A 22,617-nucleotide genomic window follows, 5' to 3' on the forward strand; every position below is an offset into this window, starting at 1 on the left:
TTTATTAGTTATTGTATTATTTTCCATACAAACAACTGTAAATCTACTTTTGCCCAACCATCTATTTACCTAGGGTGGAATTGCTGGGTCATATGGTGATTCTATATCTATTCTAACCTATAAAATCAATTGTTCAAAGTTGTTGAATGTTATGACCATTTATAGAATTTACTCATTGTTTTCTTTGGAAACTCTGTTTTGTCATATGGCCTTTACAGCTATTCTGTGTAATAAATACTAGTCTGTTTTAGTTTTTTTTTTTTTTTTCTTATCTGTTTAAGTCCTATATAATTGGTATTTGTGAAGTTTTGTGATCTCAGTTTTGACCTGGGCCTGACAAAATTCTTCTGAGAAGTTCCTAGGTTAGGAAATAAGAAACGAGGAATTCAGTCTTTTATTTATTTTTTAAAATATATTTTATTGGTTTTTTACAGAGAGGGATAGAGAGTTAGAAATACCGATGAGAGAGAAACATTGGTCAGCTGCCTCCTACACACCCCCTACTGGGGATGTGCCCGCAACCAAAGTACATGCCCTTGACTTGAATCGAACCTGGGACCCTTCAGTCCGCAGGCCGCCACTCTATCCACTGAGCCAAACCAGTTAGGGCGCCCTCTTTTTTTTTTTTTTTTTAAATTCATAGACATAGTTCATGGAAGTTTAAGGACTGGGAATAATAGTAGCATCAGAGATTGTTAGGAACTTGAAGATTTCTGGCTACTAAGTGTGCTGAAGAAATGGTATTGATACCACAGTAGGCTTTTTTTCTTCTTCTTCCTGGTTTTGAGTCATCACCGAGTATGCTTGCTTTATTTCAGGGGGCAGGGAGAATGACTGGTTAGCACTATTTCTGTTTGGATTCATGCCATACCCGCACTACTTGTCCCCAATTTCAGAAAAGGCATTCTTCATGAAAAGAGAGAGGTTGTGTCAGTGAAAAATCCAGCAAAAATTTTTTTCTGAAGTTGATAAAATAGATCCTTATTTTGCAGCCAGGAATTGTTAATTCTTGATTATTTCTTTGGTAACTGTTCCCACCCCCATACTTTTCAATCCCATTAGAAGCTGTGAGCACATAGATATCTGGCATACAACAAAGGAGGGCATTTTGGACAGATAGCAGGATTGGTCCTTAACATGGCTTCAACAGTGATGATGTTGGACTCTGTTGAGTCACTTTACTGTCTTGCTCAGGACCTTTTGTGACCAGTTATAAATTTTTGTACCCGATTCTGGATTTAGGGAATGTCTGGGCCGAGGAATGGTTTTGTTTCCTGGGACATTGTGTTGAGCTAAATGCTTCTTAAGCTTCAAAGCAGAAGAAATAAGTAAAAGTCAAATAAATAAAAGACATACCAGTTTTATAAGTATAGCAGCCACTTGTTGAGTGGATAGTATTTGACAGGCTATGTATTTTAATAGAGTTAATAGATTTTCTCATTTAATTTCAGATTAAGGAAATCATTTCTCAGCTGAGAGATTGTCTAATTTGTCTATAACGTGATATTTTCCATTATTTTGAAAGTGTAACCATCAAATGGTTTTATAATTTGTTTCCCATAGCTTTCTTTTTAAAAAATCCTCACCAGAGGATATGTTTTTATTGATTCGAGAGAGAGAGGAAGGGAGAGGGAGAGAGGGATGAGAGATCAATGTGAGAGAGAAACACCCATCGATTGCCTCTTGCACGTACCCCAGCAGGGGATCAAACCCAAAACCTAGGTATGTGCCCTGATGGGGAATCAAACCTGTGACCTTTCAGTGTATTGGACAACACTCCAACCAACTGAGCCACATTGGCCAGGGCTCCCATAGTTTTCTTGTGAGCATATAGAGGAGAATTTGTTATGTCCCTGGATAGAGAAAATATTAGAAACTCCTTATTTTATTAACAGGTAAAGATTGTTTTGCCCAAGAAATTTTAAGCGGAATTTTAAGCAAATGTTCAGATGTATGTTACAACTTTTTAATGAAATTTTTGTTCTAAAATTTTAAAACTTAATTTCCCCCTCTTTCTCCCTATGTTGTATTTATATCTGAAAGCTAGTTTGTGGTTTTGAAACAGTAAAAATATCTGGCACAAAAGCATTATTATGGAACTTGCCTATTTATTGTATATTTTAGTATAATATTTTTCATATTATTCCCAAAATAATAGGAATATGATATAAATTATTATCTATGTATATTGAATCAGGCCTGAACTCCCTAAGAATGAAGATGTTAGTGAGAAGAGTACCACAAGAGTAATTTAAGGGTTCTGGACTGAGGTATAGGCCATTATTAAAATAAGTTGAAAAATAAGTTTTCAAACTTATAGGAATATTTGATGTTATAGATATTATTTATCTCTTCTCTCAAGGAACACAGTATTATAAGATACTATAATAAGTTATATATATATAAATATACTTTAAAATATTTTTATTGATTTCAGAGAGGAAGGGAGAGGAGAGAAATATAGAAAGGTCAGTGGTGAGAGAGAGTCATTGATTGGCTGCCTCCTGCATGCTCTGCAACCTGAGCATGTGACCTGACCAGGAGTCCTGCTTCATAGGTCGATGCTTAACCATTGAGCCATCCTGGCTGGGCTTAAATACACTTTTATTGACTTATGACTTATGAGAGGAAGGGAGAGGGGGAGAGAGAGAGAGAGAAACATCAGTGATAAGAGAATTATTGATTGGTTACCTCCTGCACACCCCCTACTGGGAGTCAAGCCTGCAACGCAAGCATGTGCCCTGATCAGGAATCCAAGCATGATCTTCTGGTTCATAGGTTGAAGCTCAACCACTGAGCCACACCGGCCAGGCAAGTTATATATTTATTTAAGTAGCTTACAGGGTCACTCAGGGATATACAAAATAAAGTGACTAAAACTATCATGATTGGCATTCTAAAGTTGGTTCAGAGAGACAGTGTTAGAGTCTGTTTTTAAACACCATATTTTCTTTCTAGTGCTTGGCATGTAAGAGGTACTAAATACATGTTTGATGAGTGAATGAACCATCTTGATAGACTTTAACTTAGCTAACTTTTCATTCATTCAGACATTGTCTTAGATCTATGTCAGGACCCAAACTGATTAACACTTTTTAAAAACTTTTTGTTATCAGTTAAAAAAAGAACTACTTTGTAGTAGAACTAAACAAATACATCTCATTAATGCTTTACTAAAAGTAACCTGGAAAAAGAATAGAAGTCCCAGCTTCTTAAACATATAAATGTGTTTTGGGGATAGGGTGGTGATATTGTGGATGGTTGTAGGGAGGCCCTTTACACATGCACTGTGGTTTAGTTAGGAGTGGAGGGAAAGGGTAAGGAAACTAATCTGTTCTGGGTTAACCTCTAAGAGGGCATTCTTGTCTTGTCATGGCTTCTGTTATGATGGCTGTATATTGTTAAGAGGATGGACTTTGGAATCAATAAAACAGAATTTGAGTTCTGGTCTTTCCACTGAGCTGAATGGTTTTGGGCAAGTCATTTAACATCTCAAGTACTCTGCTCTTATCTCTAAAATGGTGATAATACCAGTCTCAAGAAACAATTTATACTTTTATGTTGTCAAGATTGTTAATGATTTCTTTTGGTTTTGTAATCCTAAGTGTTCTGAGATTGAATTATATGCTGACTTTATTTTTTAAATTTTTATTAATTTCAGAGAGGAAAGGAGAAGGGGAGACATAGAAACATCAATGATGAGAGAGAATCATTGATCGGCTGCCTCCTGCATGCCCCCTACTGGGGATTAAGCCTGCAACCCATGCATATGCCCTGCCAGGGAACTGAATGGTGACCTCTTGGTTCATAGGTCGATAAGATTTCTGTATAAGATTTCCATTTTTTCTGGAGTCCACTCTCCTATAATCCTCTGTCTTCTAACTCTCCTCTGGACAGTTTGCTTAAGCCTGCTGCATAGTTTCATCCTGGGACATAGTTCTCTTTATTGTCCTGAATGTAATGCTTTTCACTTGAACTTTCACACTGAGTTTTCATGGAGTTTGGAAATCCACAAATTATGTATAGAATTTAGGTATAAATGTATTTTTCAGCTTTCATCATTCTCATTCTTTGGTTCTTAGGATCCCAAAACACGTCTATTTTAAAATCAAATAGTTTTGTGAGTCTTGTGTACTATATATTCTAATTATATTAAACTACTATCATATCCATTTTAGCTTAAGGCAGCTTTCTGTTTTTTTTTTGTTAATGAGTCTGCAAGTGAGCATGATACTAGGGTTTCACAGCATAGCCCCCAAGGAGATGCATTCCTGGCATTTGCATTTTCATCTTTGCATTTTCTTCAAATTTGCTGAAGTTACAGCTTGCCTCTAGTGATAGTTTTTTAGCTACATTTCAAACAGTTGTTAACCAATCCTTTGGTTGCAATGATGATTGTGATGCCTTTTACAGTAGCAAAGGATGTTACCAGTACCTAATCACTTGTTAATCCTTAATTTTGCCTTTTTTCTTATTGGTTATTTCTTTGAAGGGGCTTTTAATCACTTTGGGTACCCTTTGAGTACTTTTAGCATGGTAGCTTATTTTTTCATGGGAGGTCCGCTTTTACCTGTTGTTAGACCAGAAGTTACTTGCCAAGAACCAAAATAAAAGACAGGAAAATAAAATTCAACAAAGCAAAGAATGAAGTTTCAAAACACTTATTTTCCTTTATTCTTCCTAGCACTCATTTTGGCTAAAAATGTTTTAAGTATGTACATCAGTATTCTTTGGACAGTACATCCTATCTAATAAAAGAGAAACATGGTAATTGGCGTACAACCGCTACCCTTCCCATTGGCTAATCAGCGAGATATGCAAATTAACTGTCGGCCAAGATGGCTGCCGGCAGCCAGGCAGCTTGAAACTAACATGAGGCTTGCTTCCTTCAGTGACAGAGGAAACCAACGCTCCCCGCCTGCTTTGCCGGCCTCTGAGCCAGCAGTTTAAGAAACATTGTAACGAATACAGAAGCTAAACAAAACCCCAGAAACCTGCTTTCAGCGAGGCCGGGATCTTAGAGCTGGAGTTATATAGTGTTTCGATTGTAGAACCGAAACAAACCAGATACCTTCTTTCAGCAGCAGAAGCCTCAGAGCTGGAGCCAGAGCTAAAGCTGGCCCACAATAATAAAAAAGAAAAAAGAAAAAGAGGAGCAGTTGGGAGCTTCAGTCGGCCTGAAAACAGCCCTCAGCCCCTCACCCAGACTGGCCAGGCACCCCAGTGGGGACCCCCATCCTGAAGGATGTGTGACCAGCTGCAAACAGCCATCATCCCCTCACCCAGGCTGGCCAGGCACCCCAGTGGGGACCCCCACCCTGATCCAGGACACCCTTCAGGGCAAATCAGCCAGCCCCACACGTGCACCAGGCCTCTATCCTATATAGTAGAAGGGTAATATGTCTCCCAGCACTGGGATCAGCGGAGCCGAGAGGCCTCCTGGCACCGGGATCAGCGTGACGGGGGCAGCGCCCAAACCCCCTGATCGCCCTGCGGCTCTGTGTGTGACGGGGTGGGGCCACAACCTCCCTATCCGCCCTGCTCTGTTCATGACAGGGGAAGGCGCCCCAACCCCCTGATCAGCCCTGCTCTGTGCCTTATAGGGGGTAGCTCCCCAACCCCCTGATCGCCCTGTGGTTCTGTGTGTGATGGTGCGGCGCCTCAACCCCCTGATCCGCCCTGCCCTGAGTGTTTCGGGGCGGTGCCCCAACTCCCCTATCGGCCCTACTCTGTGGGTGACAGGGGGGAGCTCCTCAACCCCCTGATTGGCCCTGCTCTGTGCATGACGGGGGAGCTCCCCAACCCCTTGATTGACCCTGCTCTGTGCAGGACAGGGTATGGAGCCCTAACCCCTCTGATGGGCCCTGCTCTGTGCGTGACGGGGTGGTGCCGCAACCTCCCCGTCGACCCTGCCTTGAGTGTGACAGGGGGTAGTGCCCCAACCCCCCAATTGGCCCTACCCTGAGCGTTACTGAGGGTGGCATTGCCCTCCCAATCTGCCCTGCTCTGTGCATGACAGGGGAAGGTTCCCCAACTCCCCAATCGGCCCTGCTCTGAGCCCGACCAGGGGCTGCACCTAGGGATTGGGCCTGCTGTCTGCCACCTGGGAGCAGGCCTAAGCCAGCAGGTCGTTATCTTCCGAGGGGTCCCAGACTGCGAGAGGGCACAGGCCGGGCTGAGGGACCCCCCCTCCCCACCGAGTGCACAAATATTTTTGTGCACCGGGCCTCTAGTATAGCATAATATACTCAGTCCTCATTGCCTGGTGTAGGGTAGAACATATATAGGACATAGGGAAAAAATATATTTAATTGTTTCTTTTTTTAAAAGATTATTTTATTTTGGGAGAGCATCATATAATTTCTTGGCATAAATGACCATGCCTGTTTTCTCTTGCCTCGGGGCCTTTATTTATGCTGTTTTTACTATCTGGAACATTCTTTCTTTCACTAAGCTAACTTCTTGTCTTTCAGGTCTATCCTTAGGTATCACTATTTCAGAGAAGCCTTCTCTAATCCTTTCAAATTAGGTTAAGTGCTGCATGGGTGTTTCCATAGTCCCCTTCACTTATCATTTAACTTTTTATTTAAAACATTTATTGAGAGCCTTCTATGATCCAAGTCCTGTTCTGAGAGTGGGAATCCAGCAGTGAATAAACAAGTCATTACTCTTATAGAGCTTACATTCTGCTGGACAGATAGACCATAAAAAAAGAATAGAACATACCAGTTAGGAATGAGGTTTTTGTTGATGATGTTGTTTTGTTTTTGTTTTTTTTTTTTTGAGAGAGAGAGAGAGAGAGAGAGGGAGGAAAGGAGAAGGAGAAAGAAACATCCATGTGAGAGCGAAATGATTGGCTGCCTCCTGCATGCCCCCTACCAGGGATCAAGCCGGAAACCCATGCATGTGACCTGACTGGAAATTAAACCAGCAACCCTTTGATGTATGGGAAGACCCTCAGCCAACTGAGCCACAATGGCCAGGGCCTAAGAAGAAGATAAAGCTTAGTAAATGAACAAATGTGATAGTGGGGAGGTGCTAATTTATTATGATGCCTAGGGAAGCCCTAGCCAGTTTGGCTCAGTGGATAAGGCGTTGGTCTGTGGACCGAAGGGTCCCGGGTTCAATTCAGGTCAAGGGCACGTACCTTGGTTGCAGGCTCCTCCCTGGCGTGAGCCCTGGTAAGGGTTCGTGCAGGAGGCAACCAATCCATGTGTTTCTCTCACATTGATGTTTCCCTCTGTCTTTCCCTCTTCCACTCTCTAAAAATCAATGGAAAAATATCCTTGGGTAAGGATTAACAATAACAACAACAGCAACAAAAAGGAGTGATGCCCAGGGAGGGCCTTACTAAGGAGGAGGCATTAGGGCAGATATTTGAAGATAAAGGGGAGTGAGGTGAATTGGAGAAATAAGACCCCAAGGAATTTGGTTTGAACAAATGTAAAGATTTACTGGGTTAAGGAAGCAAGAAGAACAGGTTTGGGATTGAGGGTACAATAGCTTAATATTAGATATGTTAAGTTTGAGAGGCCTACTAGAAATGTGAGTGGAGATGTTGAGTAGCCAGTTGTATACAGATTGTCCCCCACTTATGGTTTGGCTTATGATTTTTCTGCTTTACAGTGGTGTGAAAGCAGTATGCATTCAGTAGCAACTGTACTTGTAATTTTGAATATTGCTCTTTTCCTGGGCTAGTAACGTGATTAGACACTCTTCTGATGCTGGACACTGGCAGCAAGCTGTAGCTCCCTGTTAGCAAGGCAGTCACAGGATAAACAACCGATACTCTATAGTGTACTGTGTTGCCAGCATTTTTAGATAGTGTGTATTGTGTTTTCTCACCCGGTCATGTCTGCAAAATATCTGTGTCTCTTGTTTCTGGTGAGAAGAAGAGGAGGAAATAAGAGACACAAATAGATATTGCCCAACTGTAAGCTAATGTTAAGTGTTTTGAGTATGGGTAAGGTAGGCTGGGCTAAATTATGATGTGCAGTAGCTTAGGTATATTAAAGGCATTTTTGACTTGCGATATTTTCAACTTCGGATGGGTTTGTCCTGAAGTAACCCTATTGTAAGTCAGGGAGCATCTGTAGATGTCTAGAGTTCAGCCTAGCATGAAACAGAATCAAGCTGAAGAAGATTTATTGAGTATTTTAAGAGAGAGGAGGAGGAGAATAGTCATTGAGGAGAGTGGGAAAGTATATTGACAGTGAAAATGGAGTGATGTTGCTACTCACTTATGGTTAATGAGCATGAATTCAGGTTGAGTTTGAATCAGCATAGGTGTATGCTTTCTCCTGTGGTGGGTTTTATCAGACAATTGTAGAGGTAGGGAGGGACAAAGGGAGTCATAGAATGATGGGCATTTAATCTTAAAATGGATAAAAAAGGAAATAAGACATGAGAGGGTGAGTGACAGTAAAAAGATGATAGGGTGAATGGATACGAGGTCCTTCTGAGCTCAAAGAATTGATGAGAGTAGGGTATTAAAAGGGTATTAGAGGTATTGAGTGGAAATTATTTTCCATTGATGCCACTTCACCTTGTCTTCAGATTTCCCAAGAAAAACATGTTCAAAAAGGCCAGTAAGAAGCCAAGGTAGTTTAAGTATAAACTTTATTCCTGTTTACAGGCCTGCCAATGGAGAAACTCAACATGAGCCACCATTCTGTCATGTAACAAAATTAATCCTTGGGTGCTCTCGGTTCTAGGCCCTTCTTAAACTTCCTGTCTTATTCACCATCCTTACCACTCTTAGAAGCTCTGATCTTTGTTTTTGTAGTCTTTCTCATACTATTGTGTATTTTTTTGTTTTGTTTTTAACCTGTTTTTTTTTTGTTATTACCAGTTGATGAGGGCCTTTGTCTTGACAGGCATGTGGAAGTTAATCATCGTTTTTCACCATCTTTGAACCTTGCACCTAGAAGTTAGTTGTGTTATCAGCTTCTAAAACTGGTTATTTATTAAAAAAAAAAAAAAGTTACCTGTATATCTACATATACAGTCATCACTAGACTATATGCTTATGTAGGGGCAGAGGCAGAGTTTTATTCATAGTTTTACCCCCAGCTTCTTCCACAATGTCTAACAATATAATAGGTTGGGATATTTGTTGGCTAAATGAATGATATATTAAGGTAACGTTTCACTTATCTAGAGGTTGCCTTTTATAGCACTTGCATCTTTGAATCACACCTAAGAACTAGAAATTTTTCCAAGAAAAATGAAAGTACATGTCCACAAGAAGGCAAGTTTATAGCAGCATTCATTATGTATGATAGTTTAAAACTGGAAGCAATTCAAATGCCCATCAACTGATGAATAAATAAACAAAATATGATATATGCATGTAACAAAATACTACTTAACAGTTCACAGGAACGAACTACTGATACATGTTACAACATTGATGAACTCCAAAAACATTAGGCTAATTGAAGGAAGCCAGGTTCAAAAAACTATACATTGTATGATTCCATATTATTTTATTTATTTAAAAATATTTTTTAATAGATTTTTTAGAGAGAAAGGAAGGGAGAGAGAGAGAAACATCAATTGGCTGCCTTCTGTATGCTCCCTAACAGGGATGGAGTCTGCAGCTCGGCATGTGCCCTGACCAGGAATCAAACCAGCAACCTTTCAGTACATGGGACTACACCCAACCAACTGAGCCACACTGGCCAGGGCATATTATTTCATTATATAGGATACTAGAGGCCCGGTGCATGAAATTCGTGCACTCGAGGGGGGTTCCTCAGCCCAGCCTTCTCGCAGCCTGGGAACCCTCGGGGGATGTCCGACTGACGGGGAGCGGGCCTAAGCCATCAGTCGGATATCATTAGCACTGCTGTGGAGGTGGGAGAGACTCCTGCCACCACCACTGCCGCTGCGCTCGCCAGCCGTGAGCCCAGCTCAGAACTTCTGGCTGAGCGGTGCTCCCCTTGCGGGAGCGCACTGACCACCAGGGGGCAGCTCCTGCATTGAGTGTGGTCAGTGTGCATCATAGCGACCGGTCGTCCTGCCGTTGGGTCGATTTGCATATTAGCCTTTTATTATATAGGACATGTTTAGAAAAAGCAAACTTACTGAGACAGAAAGCAGATCAGTAGTTGCTTAGGGCTGGGGGTAAGGGCAGGATTAATTATAAATAAGGACATAGGAACTTTTTGAGATAATGGAAATGTCCTAAAACTGGATAGGGTTGGTGGTTGTATAAATTTACAAAGATTATTTAATTGTTCATTTATGATAAATTTTATGGTATGCAAACTGTACATCTGTAAAGCTGAAAAAACAAGTTATTTTTACAATCAGAAATGGTATTTTAGAAAAAAACAAAGTTTATTTAGAAATAAGGTTTTTGGTTCTCACTATGCTCAAGCTTATTGAGTTTACTATGGGAGTGATGATTGCACAACAAGTCAAATGCATTTTTAAGTGTGAACTACTCACGTAAAAATTGTTAAAATGGTAGACTTTATGTTAATGTATATTTTGCCACAATAAAAAATGTACCTTGAAAATTAGTTATGAGGATTAAATTTAGTAACAAATCTTAAACAATCAGAAATGCTTATTTGCAGACTAGTGTTAAGACAACTTTTCCTAAAATGTATTATCCTTTGCTCAGAAAAATACATTTCTGAAATATTGACTGCCAGTAGAATCATTTGTACGTGATAAAAGGAGAGTCCTATGGACCTTTTTTAAAAGGATTAATCTTTGTGTTAATTTGGATTTTCAGGTAATCCTTGGAGATTTGCTTATATTTGATACTTGAGGGAGGCCTGGTGCACAAATTCATGCACGGGGGCGGGGGGGTTCCTCAGCCTGGCCTGCGCTCTCTTGCAATGTGGGACCCCTCGGGGAATGTAGTAGTGCACCAAGTGGCAGGCGGCCAGGGAGGAGCCTGAGCTGGGGCTGGGCATCGCGCTGCTCGTGCTCATCCCAGGCTGCTGCACCTGTCGCTGCTGCTCATTAGTGGGTGCCGTGGAGTCAGGAGAGGCTCCTGCTGCCGCAGCTGTGCTCGCCAGCTATGAGCCTGGCTTCTGGCTGAGTGGTGCTCCCCCTGTGGGAGCGCACTGACCACCAGGAGGCAGCTCCTGCATTGAGCGTCTGCCCCCTGGTGGTCAGTGTGCATCATAGCGACTGGTCGACCAGTCGTTCCGTCGTAACAGTCACTTAGGCTTTTATATATATACTAGAAGTCCGGTGCACAAAAATATTTGTGCACTCGGTGGGGAGGGGGGGTCCCTCAGCCCGGCCTGTGCCCTCTCGCAGTCTGGGACCCCTCGGGAGATAACGACCTGCTGGCTTAGGCCTGCTCCCAGGTGGCAGACAGCAGCCCAATCCCTAGGTGCAGCCCCTGGTCGGGCTCAGAGCAGGGCCGATTGGGGAGTTGGGGTGCCACCCCCTGTCATGCACAGAGCAGGGCGGATCGGGAGGTTGTGATGCCACCCTCAGTCACGCTCAGGGTAGGCCCAGTTGGGGGGTTGGGGCACCACCCCCTGTCACACTCAAGGCAGGGTCGATGGGGAGGTTGCAGCGCCACCACCTGTCACGCACAGAGCAGGGCCAATGAGGGGGTTGGGGCGCTGCCCCCTGTCACTCACAGAGCAGGGCCCATCAGGGGGGTTGGGGCTCTGTACCCTGTCACACACAGAGCAGGGCCGATCAGGGGGTTGAGGAGCTCCCCCCTGTCACTCACAGAGTAGGGCCGATAGGGGAGTTGGGGCACCGTCCCCTGTCACACACAGCAGGGCCAATCAGGGGGTTGGGGTGCCGCACCCTGTCACACTCAGGGCAGGGCCAATGGGGAGGTTATGGCTCTACCCAGTCACACACAGAGCAGGGCCTGTGGGGGGGTGGGTCGCCGCCCTCTATCACCCACAGAGCAGGGCCAATCAGGGGGTTGGGGTGCCGCCACTCTCAAACTCAGGGCAGGGCCGATTGGGAGGTTGTGGTCTTGCCCCCGTCACACACAGCCGCAGGGCGATCAGGGGGTTTGGGCGCTGCCCCCTGTCACGCTGATCCCGGTGCTGGGAGGCCTCGCGGCTCCGCTGATCCCGATGCTGAGAGGCATATTACCCTTTTACTATATAGGATAGAGGCCTGGTGCACGGGTGGGGGCCGGCTGGTTTGCCCTGAAGGGTGTCCTGGATCAGGGTGGGGGTCCCCACTGGGGTGCCTGGCCAGCCTGGGTGAGGGGATGATGGCTGTTTGCAGCTGGTCACACCCCTTTCAGGGTGGGGGTCCCCACTGGGGTGCCTGGCCAGGCTGGGTGAGGGGCTGAGGGCTGTTTTCAGGCTGGTGGGTGACTGAAGCTCCCAACCGCTCCTTTTTTCTTTTTTCTTTTTTTTTATTCTGGGTCAGCTTTAGCTCCGAGGCTTGGCTCCAGCTCTTAGTCCTCGGCTGCTGAAAGCAGGTATCTGGTTTGTTTGGGTTCTATAATCGAAACACTGTTTCAACTCCAGCTCTGAGATCCCGGCTGGCTGAAATCAGGTTTCTGGGGTTTTGTTTAGCTTCTATATTTATAACAATGTTTCAAACTGCAAGCTCAGAGGCCGGCAGTGGCAGGTGGGGAATGTTGGAGTCCTCCGTCACTGAAGCAAGCAAGCCTCATGTTCGCTTCAAGCTGCCTGGCTGCCGGCCGCCATCTTGGCTGGCAGTTAATTTGCATATCGCCCTGATTAGCCAATGGGAAGGGTAGCGGAGTGACACCAATTTGCATGTTTCTCTTTTATTAGTGTAGACTAGAGGCCCAGTGCACGAGATTCGTGCACTCATGCACTGGGGAGTGGGCCATAGCCATCAGTCAGACATCTTTAGCGCTGCCACAGAAGTGGGAGAGACTCCTGCCAGCGCCGCTGCACTCACCAGCCATGAGCCCAACTTTTGGCTGAGTGGCACTTCTTCTGCGTTGAGCGTCTGCCCCCTGGTGGTCAGTGCGCCTCATAATGAGCAGTCGTTCTGCCATTCGGCTGATTTGCATATGAGCCTTTTATTATATAGGATAGATGAATATGTCATTCTTCGTAGATGTTTCTCATTTCTTTCTTTCATGCTTTTCTATCCTGGAAGAACAAAATAAAATATTTTGCCCAACTTTGGGGATTTATTTAAGGGATTAAATCACTACTTTGTGTTAGTATACATAAATTCATTTGAGACATGATTTGATACCTTTATTGCATTCATTTATAATTAGCAGTTCAAATAAGAAACTGACTCCTGAGTTTTATGTTGAGAAATACATAATCATTTATGTATTTATTCATTTACAATGCATCACTGTGTGCCAGTATTCTAGATGCTGGAACTACAGCAAGAAGTAATAGAAACCTCCTTGCCCCCATGGAATTTAAATTCAAGTTGGAGTGTTGGCCAACAAAAAACTAAAATGAATAAATATTTTTATGTGGAGAGAAGTGGAAGGAGAAATAGAAAGCAGGATAAGGAGTTAGAGAGTAATGACTGTGGAAATTATTTTAGATAAGAGTACTCCTAGATAAGAGTGCTTAACAGTGGCTTCTCTGAAGAGAAGGGAAGTGAAGAAGCACTGCTATGTGAAGAAGTAGAGAAAAGCATCTCAGACATGAGAAAGAGCAAGTGCAAAGGCTCTGGGGTGGGTCCACGCTTGGTGAATTTGATGAAAACTGAAGGAAGACCAGCGTGGAGTGAGGCTGTAGGATCATGAAAGAAGATTAGGTCTTAGATATAGGCCAGGGTCCTCTTTAGATTTTTTTTCTAGTAAGGACTGTGTGTTTTATTGTGAGTATGATGGGAAACCATTGGAGTTAAAAAAAAAAAAACCACAATACTTTTATTTTGAAATATTTGACCTAGAAAATTTGCAAAAATAGTAAAGAGTTGCCATATTATCTTTACCCAGTGTTAACATCTTACATAACTGTCCCTGGAATTATTTTTTGAGGGTAGTATATTGCTTTAAAATGCCCACTGTCTTGCTGCCATGTAGAGAAGACTGAAGAGGCAAGAACAGAAGTACAGAGACCAGTTAGGAGGCTGCTGTAGTAGTCCCAATGAGAGTTGTTGGCTAGGGTGGACAGTTCCTTAAAAGAGGTCTCTTATTTTAAAAAGTCTGGTTTAGAATATCATACTAAGAAAATTGAACAAACATTTCCCTGAAACCAACCTCTGTACTTGGTTGTTTTTAAAAAAGGAGCAAACAACTAGAATAATTTAGATCAGGAAAGTAATTTATTATGCATAACCAGTTTTGATAATGAAAGAAAGTAATTAAAATGGATGAATAAAGAGCTACAGCTAAACTTTTTTGTGTTGAAAATCAGTGCGTTAGCTCTGGTAGGCAGTAATTCCTCATTGTAATTTGCCAGTACTTTATCTTTGAAACAATGAAAACCAGTAAACACTAAATTTGAATCAGTCTTTTAGATACTTATTTTGGTATGGAAAATGTTTTTTAATTGTACAAAGATTAATTACGAAGATTTTTTCATATAACTATATGATCTTAATTTGCAGTCTTCATGGCTAATGTTTATCCTGTTTAAGTTTTTACACATTTTACTTGAATGTTAATAATATTGATCCATACTTAGAAATTTTAAGGAAAGCATTGTACACATATACATTGCTAATATACTTAATCTGTGTATTCATGATATGCTTTTAGAGTGAATGGAATAAATTCCTCTAAAAATTTTGCTTTTCTAATATTCTGTTCTGTAACATCAAACACTTTATTACTGATCTCCATTCTTAAACCATTTCTTGCTTTTTTTTTCTTTATCCTCACTGGAGGATATTTTTTCCATTGATTTTTTTTTTTTTTTTTTGAGAGAGTGGAGAGAAACATTGATGTTCGAGAGACACATCGATTGGTTGCCTCCTGTTCGCACCCTGACCGGGGCCGGGGATGGAGCCTGCAACTGAGGTATGTGCCCTTGACCAAGAATCGAACCTGAGACCCTTTGGTCTGAGGGCCGATGCTCTAATCACTAAGCCAAACTGGCCAGGACTCCTGCTTTTTATTTACTATAAAACAATGAGATGAATTAAGTAAACCTTGTTCTGGATGTTAAAGTTAAATACTTTTTTGTAGTTTTTCTCCTTCACTTTGAAAACTAAAATGTAGCTTTTTATTTTTTGCAATTGAAGCAGTTGAAGATATCTTTTTTCTTTGTTGTTACAGTTGAGTTCTTTCATGCAAAGCTTTATGAAATTTATTTTCATTATATAGGGAAGATACTTGTAACATAGAGATGTTGAGAAGATTATGTGAAATACTTCCAGAATATTTGGAACAATGCCTGGCAAAGAGTGCATACTTAACTAATATCAGCTCTTATTAGAATATTATGAGTAGTATTGGGATTATTTAAAATAACTTTATTTTGCCCGACTGGCGTGGCTCAGTGGTTGAGCATCTTGACCTATGAACCAGGAGGTTACAGTTCAGTTTTCGGTCAGGGCACAGGCCTGGTTTGTGGGCTCAATCCCCATTGGCGGGCCTGCAAAAGGCAGCCAATCAATGATTTTCATCATTGGTGTTCTATTTCTGCCTCCCTTCCTCTCTGAAATCAATAAAAATATTTAAAAATAAAGTAACTTTATTTTTGCTTATTTTTAAGTGATTTGTGAGCCCTATTTGATATTTACCTAATATTTAATGAGCAGTTTTTGGGTGCCAGGCATTGTTAGATGTCCTCATGTACATTATCTTGGCTAACTGTACACATCATTTTCCATTTTGATGATGAGGGTATTAGGCTCTGAATGGTTAAGTCATTTAGCCACGGTGGCATAATAGGAGGTAGGCTTTCTAGCATCACCTACCAAAATATGTCATCTGACAGTGACATGTAAAAGTCTTCTAAATAAAAGTTATGATCACTCAACTGATTGATACTAATATTGGACATTTTTTTATTTGCAGAGCTTTAAGATAGGGGTTATGGAGATTAAAAATCGAAGTTGGTACACTGTCTTACATGGTGAAGATAGCTGGAATATAAGGCAGAAAGTGATACTATTAGAAATTATACACATTAAGAGGAGGGGGATGTTATTTACATTCAGGGAAGGAGTTCAGTCAGGGTTGTTTTCTTGAAAATGTGGTTAACATTTTAAGTGGCTTAGGAGTAGTGGGATTTGGATATATATGGTGGAATTAGGATACCTTAGTAGAGGAAACAGTAAAGAAAACATGAGATACGTACAGAAAATAGTCAATAGTTTTGGATACAGTGTATAGCATGTGAGTGGGTATAGGAGAAATTTAAATCGGAAAGGTAAATTAGGGCCAAAATGTGTAGGGCCTTGAAAACTTGACTTTTTTGAATTCAGACATGTATTAGTTTACATGTATTAGTTTACATGTGTTAGTTTAGTAAATTATTTAGCCACTATAGAGGCCAGTTACATATGGTTTTGGGGGAAATAAAGTTGAATGAGAAATTTAGACCATAATAATGTTTGATTAACAAGGGAGGTGCTAGGCATGTAGAATGTGGAAAGAATACTTTTTTTTTTAGGTATAAGGAGATGAAATTTCCAATCCTGGCCCTGTAATTAAGTAGTTATAAAACCCTGGGAAGGTTCTTTTAACTTCTGGGGGCAGTAAGGTCTGAGTATGTAAAATGAAGGTTTGTATAAAACAGCGGTTTTCAACCTGTGGGTCGCGACCCCTTTGGCGGTCGAACGACCCTTTCACAGGGATCGCCTAAGACCCTCCTGCATATTAGATATTTACATTACGATTCATAACAGTAACAAAATTACAGTTATGAAGTAGCAACGAAAATAATTTTATGGTTGGGGTCACAACATGAGGAACTGTTTTAAAGGGCCAGAAGGTTGAGAACCACTGGTATAAAAGATCATTAAGGCGCATAATAAGTATATGGGAACTGTGTCATTTTTTTGTCCAAACTAGAATTGAAATGGAAAGGAGGCACTATTAATAATTAAGCTCAGTAGCAACTAAATTATACTTTTGCTTCTTATCCTGTTATTATAATTCTACTTTCATCTGTTATATTTTCAAAACTCAAATTTAAAATTCTGAAAAGGAGGAAAAAGGACTACGACATCAATCATAAATGTTTAATGTTGTTGAATAAGGTAAAGGTAGTATAATCTAATGAAATAGAATCACATTTAAGTATTTTTGATGTTGTGAATGGTAATGATTAAAAATGTACGTGTAAACATAGAATTATTTTGAAAAAGATATATTGTTCAAAATAAACTGTTTTCATAGGTAAAGCTAAAAATAGTACTTATCACTATAAACATCCTAGAGGCCCTGTACATTGTTTTGTGCACATTGAAAGGAAATTAATTAGAAGAAATATTTTAGAGGCCAGGGTGGGACCGTGGGAGGGTCCAGGGCATGTCCGGCCATCTCGCCCAGTCCTGATCAGCCGGATCCCAGAGGCAAGCTAACCTACCAGTCAGAGTGTCTTCCCCCTGGTGGTCAGTACACGTCATAGTGACTGGTTGAACGGTCCGACACTTAGCATATTAGGCTTTTATTATATAGAATACCTTCCTTTGACAATTGGGGGATGAAATGAAAGGCATGTTTTCCAGACAAAATTATTTCTTTAAATAGCTTTAGGGACTGAAGTATTTAGGGTAGTTAACTATTACAGTTGGGTCTACCAGACCAGACTGCTGTGCTTGTTTTAAATAGTCTTATAGCTTTTTAAATCTTTTCTTGATGTTATGCTCACTGTTTTGAATATTCTTGCTTATATAATGGTTTAATGCAATTATATATAGAGAGACCTCTTTTCCCAACTCCCTTGTGTAAGTATAACAAAGAACTGTACTTAAGAGGACCTCAACATTGTGAGGGCTTTTGTAGCAAATTTGATATTGAACCATTTTCCCATGTTTTCTCGTTTAATTAGTGATTCTCAGACATTTAATGTGCAATGTGCATTCATATCGCTTGGACTTCTTGTTAAAAGGCAAAGTCTGATTTAGTAGGTCTGAGGTTGGCCAGAAATTCTGCTTTTCTAACAAGTGCCTGATTGATGTGGATGCTGCTGTTCTGTAGACTACACTCAGTATCAATGTTCTAAGTGTTTTATTGGAATTCTGGCAGTCTTATGATATAGGGCAGTGATGGCGAACCTTTTGAGCTCGGCGTGTCAGCATTTTGAAAAACCCTAATTTAACCCTGGTGCCGTGTCACATATAGAAATTTTTTGATATTTGCAACCATACTAAAACAAAGACTTATATTTTTGATATTTATTTTATATATTTAAGTGCCATTTAACAAAGAAAAATCAACCGAAAAAATGAGTTTGCATGTCACCTCTGACACGCGTGTCATAGGTTCGCCATCACTGATATAGGGCATTAAATATGGTTGGATTTTTTTCCAGAAATTATATCAATAGTTGTTTTAAAAAGAAAACTTAGGACTTGTAAATTTAATAATACAATTGATTGAAATAATAATTGTCTTTTGTATTCACATTTACCTCTCTCATATGTTTACCAGTGTCTTAACTCTAGTTTTGCTTCTTTCTCATTTCTTTTTTGTTGTGGTGTTTTGCTTTTGTTTAATGTATTATTGTGTTTTGTGGATCTGGTCAGGGAACCTTTACTGTATTTTATGTTTGTATCTACATTTTATTTTGCATGCGTAACGTGGCTTTGCCTGGATGTTCTTTTTGGTAAGTCACAAATTTATAACGTTGTTTTTTGTAGTGTAAGTTATAATGTTTTTCACCTTCTTTTCTTCTTCTTCTAGTAATGTGATCATGCTCATGAGTTGTTTTTAATTTTTTAAAAAGTTTATTTGAAAATTATTTTTTCCTAATATTTTCCAATTTAGTAGTTCAGTTTGGTACTAATCTGCTTTGGTTTGTTTTATAGCCTCACACTGTCAGTTGCTGATCACTATAAGCAGTTGCTGTCTCAAGTATTTTGGCTTTTTAAAAAAACGTTAATCATCTAGAAATACTGTTCTAAAAGCTTGTGTTTTCATATAGCAATCATAAAAGAAGATAGTTTGTAGTAAAGTTAAATATTTTTGTTCTCAGTGAACAGTACATTTTGATTTTGTGTTTACAGCAACAGCTTGCACAGCTACAGAAAGAAAAATCAGAGATTCTGAAAAATCTGGCATTATATTACTTCACATTTGTAGATGTTATGGAATTTAAGGTATGTATTTTAGTACATAAAATTTAACATTTCTGAGGTTGATTTGATATTTGTTAACTTTGCGAATTGCTTTGTCATTTGTAGATAATAAAATTAGAATTCTTGTTGAACTAAATTCTAAAATACATTTTATTTGTGTGTGTTTTCTGAATTTAATATTAAAAATATAGGTAAAGATTAAAATAAACTTTTATTTTCAGGACCATGTTTGTGAATTGCTCAATACTATTGATGTTTGCCAGGTCTTCTTCGATATTGTAAGTATTATTTTCAGAAAAATTCCCAATTCTCTCTATTTCTAGTAGAACTAAGGGGACCGAATGCTTTTCTTTAGAGAACATTTATGACGTGTATATTAAGTTTTAGCATTGTTAATTTGGATTGTTTTTGCATTGTTTTTCAAGGTAAAGAGTTAAGATGCATTCTCTTTTTACCTTGTTTATTTGATTGTCACTGAATATAAGTCTTGTGCATATTGGATAGTAGTTAATTTTAGTATTTTATTTTAGTAGGTCCAATTAAGCAAAGTTAAGTGGATAATATTTTTCTCTGTAAAAGGCATACTTGATAGAATCTTTCTCAGTGAGATGGTTTATAAATATAGGAAGTCGAAGTGAAAAATGTCTCCATTGATTTAGTGGCGAATTTTTTCATTTACTTAATACTTTTTTTTTTTTTTGCTTAGTGAGCCTGGTTCCAGTGTTTCATATTATTTTGGTATTGGTTATCCTTTTAAACTGTTACTAGTTTGAATAGGGTGATAATGAACTCTTTTTCATTCATAAAATTGTGTCACAAACACAAAACTCTATTTGTAACTCCCAAATTTTACATGTCTTTGGTGAAATGAATTAGAATTTCAGAACTGGGAATAAAATACATAACTATAGAAAACTATTAGCTTTCAGTAGCTGCCATGAAGATTGCTGTGTGTGTGTATGTGTGTTTAAAAGTTTGTAAAATAGGCCGAAACCGGTTTGGCTCAGTGGATAGAGCATCGGCCTGTGGACTGAAAGGTCCCAGGTTTGATTCCGGTCAAGGGCATGTACCTGGGTTGCGGGCACATCCCCAGTAGGAGATGTGCAGGAGGCAGCTGATCGATGTTTCTCTCTCATCGATGTTTCTGACTCTCTATCTCTCTCTCTTCCTCTCTAAAAAATCAATAAAATATATTTTAAAAAAAAAAGTTTGTAAAATAGGAAGGAGTTAAACGTGATGTTTTTTTTTTCCAGACTGTAAACTTTGATTTAACAAAGAACTACTTAGATTTGATCATAACCTATACAACACTAATGATACTGCTCTCTCGAATTGAAGAAAGGAAGGCAATCATTGGATTGTACAACTATGCTCATGAAATGACCCATGGAGCAAGGTAGACCTGCATCATAAAAATCTTTGTGAAATTCTCAATTTCATGATTTACAGCTCAGTGAAATTTGATGTGTCTATTTTAAGTGACAGAGAATATCCACGCCTTGGTCAGATGATTGTGGATTATGAAAACCCTTTAAAGAAGATGATGGAAGAATTTGTACCCCATAGTAAGGTAAGTGCTGGTTTTTAGATGGCCTTTAATTGGCATGTGATATAGGTTAAATGTGGATAGTTAGATAAAGTGATGAACTTTTAGGAAAAACCTATAATGAGATATGAATAATAACCATGCATGTTTTATTTAATTGATAAGATTTCAAGAAAAATTATAATAAGATATGAATAATAGCTATGCATGATTTTATCTAATTGTGAACCGGAGAACTAGTTAGATTTTGAATAGTATATAGAAACTCAGGAATATATTGATCCATTATATTTTTAGACTTAATATAGGCGGTAGAGGTAGTGAAGTGTAGTATTTGAAAATGTCTCCTATCATACCAGACTGCCTGGGTGCTAATCCCAACTCTGCCAATTACTAACTGCAATATTGGGCAAGTTACTTAACCAACTTCACTATACATCAGTTTTCTTATAAATCAGTTTTCTTGTAAAATGGAGTAATAATAGTACCTACTTCATATGATTATTATGAGGAGTAAATTAGTTGCTTCATTAAAAGCATTTATATATATAGTACTTGATAAATTTTAGCTATCCTATATAATAAAGGCCTCATATGCAAATCGACCGAACAGTGGTACCACTGGTGGAACGACCGGTCGCTATGACGTGCACTGACCACCAGGGGCCAGACGCTCAATGTAGGAGCTCCCTGCAGGCCCAGGCCAGAGGGAGGTGACCAGCAGTGGTGGCAGGAGGCGGGGGCCAGCCGGGAGTAGGTGGCAGCAGGGGTTGGGGCTGGCCGGTGAGCGGGCGGCATCAAGGCCGGCCAAGGCGGGTGCCAGCAGGAGCCCCTGATTGCCCCCACTGGTCGTCCCACAGATTGGCCCGCTCCCTGGGGGGGGGGGGACCAGGCCTAAGCTGGCAGTCAGACATCCCTCTGGCAGCCTGGGAGCCCTCGGGGGGATGCCCACTTGCCAGCGGGGAGCGGGCCTAAGCTGCAGTCGGACATCCTTAGCGCTGCTGAGGAGGCAGGAGAGGCTCCCACCACCTGTACTGTACTGGCAGCCGTCAGCCTGGCTTGTGGCTGAGCAGAGCTTCCCCTGTGGGAGCGCACTGACCACCAGGGGGCAGCTCCTGCATTGAGCATCTGCGCCCTGGTGGTCAGTGTGTGTCATAGTGACCAGTCATTCCCAGTCGTTCTGTTGTTAGGGTCAATTTGCATATTACTCTTCTTTATATAAGAGTGCCTGGCCAGCCTGGGTGAGGGGATGATGGCTGTTTGCAGGCTGGCCACACCCCCTTCAATGTGGGGGGCCCCACTGGGGTGCCTGGCCAGTCTGGGTGAGGGGCTGAGGGCTATTTTCAGGCTGGTTAAGCCCCCCAGCAGGGACCCTCACCCCATGAGGGTGTGGCCAGCCTGGGTGAGGGGCTGATGGCTGTTTGCAGGCTGGCCACGGCCCCCAGCCACCCAAGCTCCCAGTGGAGGCTGGCTGGAAGCAGGTATCTGGGATTTATTTGTCTTCTATAATTGAAACTTTGTTGCCATGAGCGGAGGCCTCAGCCGGCTCAGGGCTGGCAGGAACCTTGGCTTCCTCCATTGCCCGGGCAACCAAGCCTCCTGCTTGCTCCAGCTCCATGGCTGCCGGCTGCCATCTTGGTTGGGTTAATTTGCGTATAGTCGCTCTGATTGGCTGGTGGGCGTGGCTTGGGGCACAGCGACGGCATGGTCAATTAGCATCTTTGTCTTTTATTAGTGTAGATAAGGAAATTGAAGGCTGGTGAAATGACATGATAAGCTATTTGGCAGAAATAGTGGCAAAATCAGAACTAAATCCCAGGGTATTAGTATCTTGGTTCATTGTTCTGTTTGGATGCTGAAAGAATTTTTATATGGTATTTTGTATTTTGACATATAGTTAACACCAGATTTGCTTCTTT

The 22,617-nt window shown here is 40.8% G+C and overlaps 1 protein-coding gene across 1 annotated transcript in view; it reads left to right on the forward strand.

The window, feature by feature from the left end:
- NCKAP1 (NCK associated protein 1) overlaps positions 1-22,617 on the forward strand; it is a 95,173-nt gene that overhangs the window by 13,702 nt on the left and 58,854 nt on the right. The window contains exons 4-7 of the mRNA XM_081095726.1: positions 19,081-19,173; positions 19,374-19,430; positions 20,406-20,548; positions 20,632-20,722. Coding sequence (XP_080951852.1) covers positions 19,081-19,173; positions 19,374-19,430; positions 20,406-20,548; positions 20,632-20,722 — 384 coding nt within the window. The remainder of the gene's footprint in view (positions 1-19,080; positions 19,174-19,373; positions 19,431-20,405; positions 20,549-20,631; positions 20,723-22,617) is intronic.

This window comes from Myotis nattereri (assembly GCF_964212035.1).
Source record: "Myotis nattereri genome assembly, chromosome: 7".
Lineage (NCBI taxonomy): Eukaryota > Metazoa > Chordata > Mammalia > Chiroptera > Vespertilionidae > Myotis > Myotis nattereri.